This window comes from Arvicanthis niloticus, chromosome 21 (assembly GCF_011762505.2).
Source record: "Arvicanthis niloticus isolate mArvNil1 chromosome 21, mArvNil1.pat.X, whole genome shotgun sequence".
NCBI lineage: Eukaryota > Metazoa > Chordata > Mammalia > Rodentia > Muridae > Arvicanthis > Arvicanthis niloticus.
In genome coordinates, this window is record NC_047678.1 from 28,669,734 (window position 1) to 28,682,405 (window position 12,672).

Below are 12,672 nucleotides of genomic sequence, written 5' to 3' on the forward strand. Positions count from 1 at the left end.
GGACCTTTATATACGCTAATCCTCAGTAGGCTTCTAGCAAAGGCCAAAGCACCGGAACCCCTCCTCTTTCCGGCCCTCCCCAGAGCTGCCCTTCACCACAACGCCCACTCTTGCCGGAAGTGCGTCATCAGCTCGGCACTCCGCCTCCCATAGCCGTATCTAGAAGTCGAAACAAAACAAGCGGCTGAGGCGGCGGCGGCGGAGCCGGGACGGGGGAGGGGCGCGCCGGAACCGGAACCGACCCGACGCCGGAACCGGAATCGAGAGCGTGTTGCCAGGGCCCGAAGAGGGCTGGTGGCGGCGGTCTCACTCGGTGAGTGGTGTGGGCCTCAAGTCGCCGGTTTGGCCTCAGCGGGAAGGCCGCAACGTTGGCCCGGGGCGGCCTGTTCAAGGTCACGGGCCGTGGCAGCCCCGACATCTTGAGCCTCGCGGCGTGCTCGGCCCACCGATGCTGATTGAGCCGTTATGCTACCTACACCTGTGGCCGGCCTGCCTGTTTTTAAGAGGATTAGCGGCGAGCGAGGGTGGCTTCCTGGAGGGGGTGGTGACAGGCCTGGGATTCGGAGGTCGGAGTAGGGTAGCAGCCTATCTGGGGCGTTGGTCTGTGTTCAGTAACTCCGCGCAGCTTTTTGACCAGCTGGGATCTCCGGATAGTTCCTCTGCCGCCTCGCCGCCTTCGGAGCATGGGGGAGGGATTCAGCCTGTGAATTGGGCCTAGGTGTAAGGAGGAAACGGCGGGTGTTCTGCCCACAGGATTGGACAGGCTGTCAGTAAAGATTCAGCTCATCACTCTTATCGTACAAGGGTATTTTTATCACTCCCTCTCCTCAAAGGGATCACAGGCTAGTCATATCTCTTCTGGCTCGCAAGCCGGGCTTGAGGCTGCCAGGGGTATTAGATCTACGTTCCATCTCCACCCTCACCGGTTTTGATAACTTCACTTTGGATGGAGAGATCCAGAATCCACTCACAGGTGGGAAACTGATTAGGCCTCCGTGGCTCAGAGCTGATGAATGAAGGAACCTGGAAACAGGAGTGATGTCTGTTTCCTTGTTAAGCTGGATGCCTCCGACCGTGTCTCAACACTGGAGTCCACTCCTCTTTAAGGCAAAGGAGAGACATTCCCCATTAGGTGGAAACAAAAGATCAAGTTTCTGGAGCAGGTTTATGGCAAAGATAGGAGCTGGCAGAAAGCAGATTGGACACCTTAGTTCCAGAACTTTCTGGTTAGTGGCAGCACCTGGGTCCATTTTCAGCTTCAGAGGCTGGCCTTCCTGCTACTGCTTCTGGGTCTCCCTCTCTCCTGCCTAACTCTTTCACCTTCTGCTTGTCTGGTGGTGACTAAGCAGCTGGTGAGAGTGAAGGATCGGAGCAGGCTACTGAGAGTGCAGTCTTGTGGGTTGGAGCCATGGCTCCTGTCCAGAAGATGATTCTGGTCCCAGGCCATGATGGCCTTGACCTCACACTTCCTTAGTGCAGCTTACAGCGTTCTGGGTCTTTTGTAGATACCCAGGAGTTGTGGCCTGAAGCACTTGCTGTTATTTGAATTATTTATTTCCTTATGGGGCAGCCTCACAATATGCATGGCTGCTTCCAATGGTGAAAATACTACCCTTTAGGGTTAAGAGAGTCCTGCCTTGCCGAACCTTAGTTGTAGGCAGGGAGCAAAGGCTTGGCCTTGGCAGTGATTCGTGGTCTATTTTCATTAGGCTCTTGGTTCTTTGCTGAAGAATTTGGCCACAAAGAGTTGCCAAGATAGCTGGGCCAGGAAGAAAGCGCCGCAGCCCTGACCCAGACGCTGTTGCGGACTCTGGGGCACTCTGGCTGTCTACCAAGCGGCTCAAGATGTCTACTGGGGCCGGTGCTACAGGCCCAAGGAGGGGGCCTCCAGGATTGGAGGAGGCCACTAGTAAGAAGAAACAGAAGGATCAAGCAAACCAGGAAAGTAAAGATGGAGATCCCAGGAGAGGTAGGAGTGACGTTTCCAGAGTGCTATGGCTTCCTCTTCCCTTATCACTGGACATGCAAATAGGGGATCTATTTCTTCCCTCCTTTATCTTGGTTTGATGCAGAGAAAAAGACCCATGGCAAGCTCGGTAGAACCTCAGCTTTCAACCTGAGGGACATGGCTAACCTGAGGGAGGTGGTAGGGTCTGGGATCTGGCTCACTCATTGCTATCTGTTCTTTGTTGCCAGTGTCCATCCCTCAAAAGGAGCCGTCCAAAGATGGTGAGTAAGAACTTAGCTCCCGTTGGGAGCAGTAGTAGGCTTGGCTCGAGTACCTGTCTGTCACCATTAGCACCTTGTTCAGACTGCTCTGATCTCTTTGCTGCTCTGCCTGTAGAACTGTTGCTCGACTGGAAGCAGAATGCAGATGAGGTGATTGTTAAGCTGAGGGTGGGAACAGGTCCTGTACGGCTGGAGGAAGTAGACGCTGCTTTCACAGACACAGACTGTGTGCTGAGGCTTCCAGGTGTGTTCATGTACCGCTCGAACAGGATCACCTTTGAGTTCTCTGATACCCCCACTCCAGCTTACTTTTGCCACTTTTTTCCCAGATGGTCGGCAGTGGGGTGGTGTCTTCTTTGCTGAAATACAAAGTTCTTGCACCAAAGTGCAGGCTCGCAAAGGTGGTCTTCTCCAGTTGACACTACCCAAGAAGGTGCCTCTGCTCACATGGCCCTCTCTCCTGGTAAGTTCCAGCGAAGTGTATGGGAGTTGTGGATACCCAGTGTATTCAACAGTGCCTAATTGTTGTATTTTTGGCAGAAGAAACCTCTAGGGACCCAAGAGCTGGTGCCAGGGTTGCGGTGCCAGGAGAATGGGCAAGAGCTGTCTCCCATTGCCCTGGAGCCAGGCTCTGAGCCCCGCAGAGCTAAGCAGGAAGCCCGAAACCAGAAGCGGGCCCAGGGCCGTGGTGAGGTAGGCTCAGGGGCTGGCCCTGGGGCACAGGCAGGGCCCAGCGCCAAGAGGGCTGTTCATCTTCACAGAGGGCCAGAAGGGGAAGGGTCCATGGATGGCCCTGGCCCCCAGGGCGATGCCCCATCCTTCCTGTCTGACTCAGCTACCCAGGTAAGAGTTAGATGCCTGTTTTTCTGTTTGGGTATTTGGAGATTAGGGAAGGAATGTGGACAAGAGTGGGTACAACTCTCCAGACCCAGAGCTAATCTTGCCTGTGTGTGTGTTTGTTTGTGTGTTTAGGTTGAAGCTGAGGAGCAGCTCCATGTTCCACCAGTGAACCATCAAACAGGTCTCTTGGGTGCAGAGAAGAATTTAGCCCTTCTGACAGTAGACAAGACGGTGTCCCCCAGGAATGACCCAGTCACCCCAGTCATGGTCCAGAACAGAGACCCTGAGGAAGATGACCATGTCAAAGAGGAGATGGCAGTCGGAGCTGATTCTACAGCCTTAGTGGATGGTAACATGGGGACTGGGCAGGCAGGCAGGCCGGCCCCTGGGTTGGGTTGCAGGGTTGGTGGGTGGATAGGGAGTAGATAGTAACAGGCTGGAATTTGTCTTGGGCTGGTGGCGCTGAGCCATGGTCTCAACCTAGAACCAGAGTCAATGGTGAACCTGGCATTTGTCAAGAATGACTCTTATGAGAAGGGGCCGGATTCGGTGGTGGTACACGTGTACGTGAAGGCAATCTGCAGGGACACCTCCCGAGTACTTTTCCGAGAGCAGGACTTCACGTTGATTTTCCAGACCAGGTGTGTGGCTGAGGCTGGGAAAGGTGCATCAGTGTGCCTCAGATGGGGATGTGCTTCAAATGTTTTCCTTTGTCCTTCTCCCCTGCTCTGCCTCTGCAGGGATGGAAACTTTCTGAGGCTGCATCCGGGCTGTGGGCCCCACACCATCTTCCGCTGGCAGGTGAAGCTCAGGTGGGTGGTGCCCAGCCCTGTTACTGCTGGTCTCACTTGGGTTTCCATCTCTCTGGCTTGTTCAGCCTCACCTGCTTCGCCTGAAATCTCTGAACTCAGCTTTTCCTTGACAGGAATTTGATTGAGCCAGAGCAATGCACATTCTGTTTCACGGCCTCTCGAATCGATATCTGCCTCCGGAAGCGGCAGAGTCAGCGCTGGGGGGGACTGGAGGCCCCTGCTACACGAGGTCTGCACACGAGCTCCCTTCATTGCCTGAGCCCCACATGATTATGACTTCCCTCGATCTCACACATGCTGCTAACCACCAGCCCTCTCATTCCCCCTTTTTAAGGTGCAGTGGGTGGTGCAAAGGTTGCCGTGCCGACAGGTCCAACCCCTTTGGATTCAACCCCTCCAGGAGGTGGCCCCCACCCCCTGTCAGGCCAAGAAGAAGCCAGGGCTGTGGAGAAGGAAAAACCTAAGGCTCGATCTGAGGACTCAGGGCTCGATGGTGTGGTGTCCCGCACCCCTTTGGAGCATGTAGCCCCAAAGCCAGAGCCACACTTGGCCTCGGTAAGAACCCTCCATTGGAATGGGCCTTGAACAAGGCTGGAGAGCATCAGGGCTCCTCTGTCATGTCTCTTTTCCTTCCACAGCCCAAACCCACATGTATGGTGCCTCCAATGCCTCATAGTCCGGTGAGTGGAGATAGTGTGGAGGAGGACGAAGAGGAAGAGAAGAAGGTGTGCCTGCCGGGCTTTACCGGCCTTGTCAACTTAGGGAACACCTGCTTCATGAATAGTGTCATTCAGTCACTGTCCAACACTCGGGAACTTCGTGACTTCTTCCATGGTGAGGTCAGGGCCAGGAGACTGGGGCCTAGGCAGAAGTGGTAGCTCTGTCTCTCACACCTCTACTCAACTATTCCTAGACCGATCCTTTGAAGCTGAGATTAACTACAATAACCCACTGGGGACTGGTGGGCGTCTGGCCATTGGCTTTGCTGTGCTTCTCCGGGCCCTGTGGAAGGGTACTCACCAAGCCTTTCAGCCCTCCAAGTTAAAGGTGATTTGTGCTCACTCCCACCTTGTTTACAGAGGGATGGGAGAACTAGTGAGGTGTCCTGTGAATAAGTACTAAGATTTCTCACTACCACTTTGGCGTCTTCATCTAGGCCATTGTAGCAAGCAAGGCCAGCCAGTTCACAGGCTATGCACAGCATGATGCCCAAGAATTCATGGCTTTTTTGTTGGATGGGCTGCATGAAGACCTGAATCGGATCCAAAACAAACCCTACACAGAGACTGTGGACTCCGACGGGCGGCCTGATGAGGTCAGTTGGGGGCTGTAGAATGGGGATTGTGTGTCCCAGCCTTAGCGCTGCCCTGTCTTAGTGCTCTCACTGTCTTTCCTCAGGTGGTGGCTGAGGAAGCGTGGCAACGGCACAAGATGAGGAACGACTCATTCATTGTGGACCTGTTTCAGGGCCAGTACAAGTCAAAGCTGGTGTGCCCTGTGTGTTCCAAGGTATGGCGGGTTCCCCTAGAGAGATGCCCCTTGGTTGGGCTGGTTTGGCCAGAGTACTTTGAAGCATGTGCATTTTTGGGGAATGCTGGGCAAAATTTTGGGGAGGAAGTGGGCAGAACCTAAAGGTGCCTTATGTTCTCTGTGGTATGAAGAAATCAGGCAAGGTAGGCTTCCTGACTGAATTTGGAGGTGTGTGGATGCATAGGTGTGGTGTTACAAGGATAAGTAAGGCATGCCTATGTTGTGGGTGAGGTTGGAAAGGCATGTGGAGAGCGGATGAAGAGAAGCTCAGGAAAAGGGGGCATCAGTCTCTCCTGGTGGATCCCCTTAATCAGTCTAGTGCTTTACCACTGAAGGTTGCTGATTGTCTCTGAGAGCCAGCAGAGAGCCTGGATTAGGCTCTCCAGGAATGAGCACCTTGACCCATGTGATCCTCGTGTCACCTCTGCATCCGCAGGTCTCCATCACTTTTGACCCGTTTCTTTATCTGCCGGTACCCTTGCCACAAAAGCAAAAGGTTCTCCCCATATTTTATTTTGCCAGGGAGCCCCACAGCAAACCCATCAAGGTGAGTAACAAGCCCCTTCCCACTGGCTGTCATAAAAAACATGACTCTTCTTGTCCCTCCATACTGACTTGATGTTTTTTGCCAAAGTTCCTGGTGAGTGTTAGCAAGGAGAACTCCAGCGCAAGTGAAGTTTTGGACTCCCTCTCTCAGAGTGTCCACGTGAAGCCTGAGAACCTGCGCCTGGCTGAGGTATATCTTCCCTGGTTTCTGCATATGAAGCTGTGTATGTTTATGGGTTTGTTATTGATGCTTTTTTTTTTTAAACATTTTAGAGTATTGTGGTTGCTTGTCGGCATGTATATGTGTAGTGTGTTGTGACCTGGTCCCAGGAAAGGGTGTTAGACCCCATGGAACCTGAGTTATAATAGATATAACTCAATGCTGTGTATTTGCTGGGAATGGAACCCAGATCTTCTGGAAGAGTAGCCAGTGCTCGTTATGCTGAGCCATTTTTCCATATGTATCACATATGTATTCTTTTTTTCCTCTCTGGATAAGGATTTTGCTAGTGATCACAGGGTAGAGGCCCTCAGTCTGGAGGATCAGTGTAGCTGACCCATGCTCAGGCTTTGTCTCTTGGGTTTGCTAATGTACTTTCTGCCCCTGGGCAAGCATATTCCTCTTTTAGTTCACGTATCCTGTCCTGCCCTATCTCAATAGACTCCAGTGCAGGACTGAGCCCTCCTTGGTGTTGTGAAGCAGGCCGAGAGAAAGGTTTTACCACATGCCGTCTGTATGTTCTTTATCCCCAGGTAATTAAGAATCGTTTCCACCGTGTTTTCTTGCCCTCCCATTCACTGGACGCTGTCTCCCCAACGGATGTGCTCCTCTGCTTTGAGCTACTATCCCCAGAGTTGGCTAAGGAGCGGGTAGTGGTGCTAGAGGTGCAGCAGGTGAGTGGGGGCCAACCTGATGCCACAGAGTCCTGGGGGCGGGGGCTAATCACTCATGCCTGCCCTTGCTGAGCCAGATGACCCACCCTAGCGCCCCCAGGTACCCAGCATTCCTATCTCCAAGTGCGCAGCCTGCCAGCGGAAGCAGCAGTCAGAAGATGAAAAACTGAAGCGCTGTACCCGTTGCTATCGTGTGGGCTACTGCAACCAGTGAGGAACCTGTGGCTTTCCCCCCTATCTTCCCCACCTGCCTTTTTGCTTTCCTGTCCTCCTCTGTACACACAGGCACAGATTTTAAGCCTTCCACCCACTTCTCCGTTTTATTGGGCCTTGGGGGAGGCAGGGCTGCTGACCTAGTCTTCAAGGGCATTAGATAAGTCCCTGATAATAGAGTTACAGCACTTAGGAGTAAAGACCTTGTCTTACCTTTTCTTTCCCTCCAGGTTCTGTCAGAAAACCCATTGGCCTGACCACAAAGGCCTCTGCCGCCCTGAGAACATTGGCTACCCCTTCCTGGTCAGTGTACCTGCTTCACGCCTCACTTATGCCCGCCTTGCTCAGCTACTAGAAGGTTATGCCCGGTAAGAGCCCAGAGGCTGGACTAGCATGCATGGGGAGCAGGTGTTCAAGTGCTACACCAGTGGCTCAGAATTCTTACTTGCCTCGTTGTCTGCTGCCAGGTACTCTGTGAGTGTATTCCAACCGCCCTTCCAGCCTGGCCGCATGGCTTTGGAATCCCAGAGCCCAGGCTGTACCACGTTGCTTTCAACCAGTTCTCTGGATGCTGGGGATAGTGAAAGAGAACCCATCCAGCCTTCTGAGCTCCAGTTGGTGACTCCTGTGGCTGAGGGGGATACAGGGGCTCATCGCATGTGGCCGCCTGCTGATCGGGGTCCTGTGCCTAGCACCAGTGGAATTTCTTCAGAGATGCTTGCCAGTGGGCCTATTGAAGGTTGTTCCTTGCTTGCTGGTGAGAGGGTGTCTCGGCCTGAAGGTAGGATCTATTGAAATGCTTTAGGTACTGCAGTGAAAAGTTGGGGAAGGTTGTTAAGACCATAATGGACAGGTGAGCACTGATTATCCTGCTCTGTCTTAGCTGCTGTGCCTGGGTACCAACACTCAAGTGAATCTATGAACACTCACACACCCCAGTTCTTCATCTATAAAATTGATGCGTCAAACCGTGAGCAGCGGCTTGAGGACAAAGGTGCCTGATGCTGTGGGTGGGAGTCATAGGGTAGCTTGTACCAGCCGCTCTGCACAGCTGTGTGACCAGTCTCTGTTCATCTCTAGGGGAGACACCATTGGAGCTAGGTGATGACTGTAGCCTGGCTCTAGTGTGGCGGAACAATGAACGCCTGCAGGAGTTTGTGTTGGTAGCCTCCAAGGAGCTGGAGTGTGCTGAAGATCCAGGCTCCGCTGGTGAGGCTGCCCGTGCTGGCCACTTTACCCTGGACCAGTGCCTCAACCTCTTTACTCGGCCTGAAGTGTTGGCGCCTGAGGAGGCCTGGTGAGGATTGGGCAGCAAGCAGGCAATGGGGCAGGGTGGAGGGAAACCTGCTGCTTCTAACGGATTCTCTGTCCCTCCCTCACAGGTACTGCCCACAGTGCAAACAGCACCGAGAGGCCTCCAAACAGCTGCTGCTGTGGCGCCTGCCCAATGTGCTGATTGTGCAGCTGAAGCGCTTCTCCTTCCGAAGCTTCATCTGGCGTGACAAGATCAATGACTTGGTGGAGTTTCCTGTTCGGTGAGCAATGAGTGAGCCCTGACGACTGAACAGGGACAGGTATCGGGGACAGCCTGGGCTCCCGCCAACTAACTGCCTCACCCTTCTCTGACTGGAACTACAGGAACCTGGACTTGAGCAAGTTCTGTATTGGTCAGAAAGAGGAGCAGCTACCTAGCTATGACCTGTATGCTGTCATCAACCACTACGGAGGCATGATCGGTGGTCACTATACTGCCTGTGCACGGCTGCCCAATGACCGCAGTAGCCAGCGCAGTGACGTGGGTGAGGGCACACACAGCCAGCAGGATAGGTGGTAGGGTGGTGGTCCAGGCTGTGTTCATACTCTTCCCACCCTGCCCTAGGCTGGCGCTTGTTTGATGACAGCACGGTGACAACAGTAGACGAGAGCCAGGTGGTGACGCGCTATGCCTATGTTCTCTTCTACCGCCGGCGGAACTCTCCTGTGGAGAGACCCCCCAGGGCAGGTCACGCTGAACGCCACCCAGACCTAGGCCCTGCAGCTGAGGCTGCTGCCAGCCAGGTGAGGCATCGGGGAGGCCTTACAGGATAGTTGGGGGACAGAGTCAGGGCCTTCAAGTCTACGGAATTTAGAGACTGGGCTCTTGGACAATCGGGCCTCACCCAGAGACATCCTGGAAGATAGCCTAGGGACACAGTCAAAGGTGTACATACATAAACATGCTGCCACCAGTGTGCACAAAAGAAAAGGCCAAAAAACTTCCCTGAACTCACCAGGCAAGCTACTGTAAGCAGACTAAACCTGATGTCTCCCAGCTCGCCCCCACATTCTCCATATGCCAACCTAGAGACCCTCATTTGTGATCACCCCAGTGTTTTGGTGTTTATTCAAGATACTCCCTGTCAGAGATGGCTATTGCCTCAAGTGGCTGTCACACTTTCTGTAGTGAACAAATGTCCCTACTGAACCTTCAGGCTCTTCTGTCTCATTTGCTCCACACTCTTCCATAGGCCCATGAGCACGATCACTTTGTTCTCTAGACCAGGAACCTCCTTTCTGTTATCCATACTCCCTTGAGACCTCTGTCAGGCTCAGAGACACAACACAGTGGTCAGGATCTGGACATTGGCATTGGTAATCCTGGGGAGATTGCCATGGGGTTGGCTACTTTCCTCTGTGAGCTGGTCCCTTCTGTGGGATTTCTGGACTAAAATCTGACCAGGTAAACTCATAACCTTGCCCATGAAAACCTCCATGTGGATTGAAAGCTGTCTGGAGGAGGTCCAAGGCTGTCAGGACTCTTATACCCTCATCTTATCACCTTAGAAACCTGCATCCTAGCTACCTACCTACTTCCTGCTGCTTGATTTGGAACGTGGGGGCTTAGACCCAGTCACCTTGATGTGACTGTCTTGGCTAGGGGTCTCAGGGAAACTGGGCCTCCCCATCCTCTGGGTGCTGATGGCCCTTTCCACATACCATAGGCTTCCCGGATTTGGCAGGAGCTCGAGGCGGAGGAGGAGATGGTGCCCGAGGGGCCTGGGCCTCTGGGTCCTTGGGGGCCCCAAGACTGGGTGGGGCCCCCGCCACGTGGCCCTACCACACCAGACGAGGGCTGCCTCCGATACTTTGTCCTGGGTACCGTGGCGGCTTTGGTGGCCCTTGTGCTCAACGTATTCTATCCTCTGGTATCTCAGAGTCGCTGGAGATGAGCTCACCTGCAGGCACCTGCTGTGAGCTGGCCTACCTGTCTGCTCACCAGGCTATGCCTACCTTTGTGGTGGGAAACAACTCTGGGCTCTGAGCCTCAGTGTATGTATCTGGTGGGAGACTTCTTGGGACTGCAGCCTCTGCAGGGGCAGAGTATCCTAGGGTGTGTGTCCATCCAGTTGTCTGTCCTCCTGTTTCTCTGACCCTTGTCCTAGGGCTTGGCCCTGCTGGAACTATTTCCTGTATTTAAAGTGTTAATAAAGTGAGTATTCAGGCCCAATCTCGTCTCTCTGTCTAAACGCCGCTGCTGTCTGCGCCTGCCTAGGGGCCCTCCCTTGGGTGCAGGGGCTGTGAGCCAGCACCCCCGGGATGCCAGGCAGTATGCTGGGCAACCCCCAACCCCTGTCCTCGTATTCTGTTGCAGGGACTAGGCCCTGGCCAGGCCCCCGAGGTGGCCCCCACGCGGACAGCCCCTGAACGCTTCGCCCCCCCTGTGGACCGCCCAGCCCCCACGTACAGCAACATGGAGGAGGTCGATTAGCAGGTCCCAGGCTGATGGAGGGACTGGGTTTGGGAGATCCCCTACAGAGGGCCATCTCTGACAGTTTTTCTTCTGTCACTCAGAGGACACTGGCTCTACCAATGGGAATTTGGGGGGCATGATTTGGGGGTGGGAACCTCACAAATTGTGACCTGGTATCAACTTGGTCCCCAGATTAGTAGGCCTTGGCTTTTCCAGCTGCCTTCGGTGATGCGTGTTTGGTTCTCAGTTGTACCTTCAATTCTTTCTGACCTGCATTATAAACATAATTTTATTCTAAAAATTGTAATTTTTTGCATTTTGGAAGTGACTGCTGCTGTTTAAATATATTTTAAAAATAAATAATAAATAAGCCATCTTAGTGACTGACCCACAACATGTCACGGCTCCCCCCTCACCTTTTCCTCCCCCCCCCCCCCCCCCAATCTGGTTGTATGTGTGTTTGTATTATAGAACCTGAAATCCTCTGGTCTGGGAAGATAGAGTCAGCTCATTTTCTCTGGGTCATTGTAGAAGTAGAACTTTAATTGTTGCTATGACAAACTGCCAAAAGCAACTTAAGAGTTTGTTCTGGCTCGTAGTTTGAGGGTACAGTCATGACAGAAAAGGCATAAGGCAGCTGGTCACGTTCCATCTGAAGTGAGGAAGTAGGGAACAGCGAATGCTGGCACCTCAGCTTACTTTCTAACTTTATTCAGACCCTAGCCTGTGGAATAAATGTTGCAGCATACATTTAGGGTGGCTCTCCTAGGTGATTTTACGTTGTTCCAAGTAGGCTTTTTTTTTTTTTTTTTTTTTTGGAGACAGGGTTTTTCTCTGTTGCCCTGACTGCTGTCCTGGAACTCCCATCTGTAGACTAGGCTGTCCTTGAATTCAATAGATCTGCCCAATGGTGGCGCACGCCTTTAATCCCAGCACTTGTGGGGCAGAGGCAGGTGGATTTCTGAGTTCAAGGCCAGCCTGGTCTACAGAGTGAGTTCCAGGACAGCCAGGGCTACACAGAGAACCCCTGTCTCGAAAAACAAAACAAAACAAAAAAAGAGATCTGCCTACCTCTGTCTCCTAAGTGCTTGGACTGAAGGTGTGCACCAACGTCACCCAGCCAAGTTGACAACATTAACCATCACAATCATGAAGCCCTGTAGTGTCAGTTCCCTGGAGGCTGCCTGCTAACTGGCATCCCATTGGTTCTGGCTCCCAAGTTAAAGTGGCTGTAATTGACATTAAGATCATAGTACATCCAAGGATAGAGTAGTACCCATGAAACTTTAGAGCTGATAACGTGGGTTAAAAGACCCAAACCCTGTAGCAGCCTGGGGATAACCACATAACAAGTTAAGAGACTAGGAGGGAAGGGAGAGTCCATGAGGCGAACATCCCACCTCAAGCCTCTTCAGTAGTTTCAAAAACCTGCATCCTTTGAGAGAAAAGATCCTGCAGGCTCTGACAAGAGGCTAAGCAGAGGACAGATAATCTTAGTTGACTTCCTTCTGGTGGAGGGGTTCCGGGCCTTCAGACCATGGCTCTTGGCAATTGCCTAAGGCTACTCACTTATGAGTCAGCAGGCATACCTACCTTCAGGGTCTCTGCAACCTTGACACACTTTCTTCCAGTACTAGGGATTTGTGTAGCCAGATGCTCTCTGGCTGAGCTAAGTCCTCAACTCCTCAACAGACAAAACCTTGCTTCTGTTTGGGTCTAGATCATATTGTCTCTCCATATCCTCCAGTGACATAAGAGTAGAATGGGCATCTTTAGACAGTGAGGGGAGCAAAGGCGGTTAGGAAGCAGGTATTTGGAAGCATGGCTGGAGAGATGGCTTGATGGGTTAAGGGCTTGCTTGCTGAGCTTCTACAGTGG

The 12,672-nt window shown here is 52.9% G+C and overlaps 1 protein-coding gene across 8 annotated transcripts; it reads left to right on the forward strand.

Annotated features, from left to right (window-relative positions):
- Positions 1–170: 170 nt before the first annotated feature.
- Usp19 (ubiquitin specific peptidase 19) lies at positions 171–11,173 on the forward strand. Of its 8 annotated transcripts, none has more exons than XM_034483611.2 (27): positions 171–313; positions 1,710–1,969; positions 2,197–2,229; positions 2,345–2,473; positions 2,559–2,692; positions 2,770–3,072; positions 3,202–3,418; positions 3,554–3,710; positions 3,810–3,881; positions 3,995–4,110; positions 4,216–4,436; positions 4,520–4,715; positions 4,795–4,928; positions 5,038–5,196; positions 5,280–5,390; positions 5,848–5,958; positions 6,046–6,147; positions 6,711–6,851; positions 6,943–7,061; positions 7,295–7,432; positions 7,532–7,845; positions 7,948–8,058; positions 8,145–8,361; positions 8,447–8,599; positions 8,703–8,863; positions 8,944–9,122; positions 10,696–11,173. In XM_034483611.2, the coding sequence occupies exons 2-27, from the start codon at positions 1,846–1,848 to the stop codon at positions 10,810–10,812; spliced, it is 3,969 nt and encodes a 1,322-aa protein (XP_034339502.1). In that variant the 5' UTR covers positions 171–313; positions 1,710–1,845; the 3' UTR covers positions 10,813–11,173. The 8 variants fall into 8 exon arrangements, with proteins under 8 accessions (XP_034339502.1, XP_034380970.1, XP_034339504.1 ...); XM_034525079.2 differs by lacking the exon at positions 10,696–11,173 and adding an exon at positions 10,046–10,533; XM_034483613.2 differs by lacking the exon at positions 171–313 and having other exon boundaries at positions 4,222–4,436; positions 10,696–10,955.
- The last annotated feature ends 1,499 nt before the right edge of the window (positions 11,174–12,672 follow it).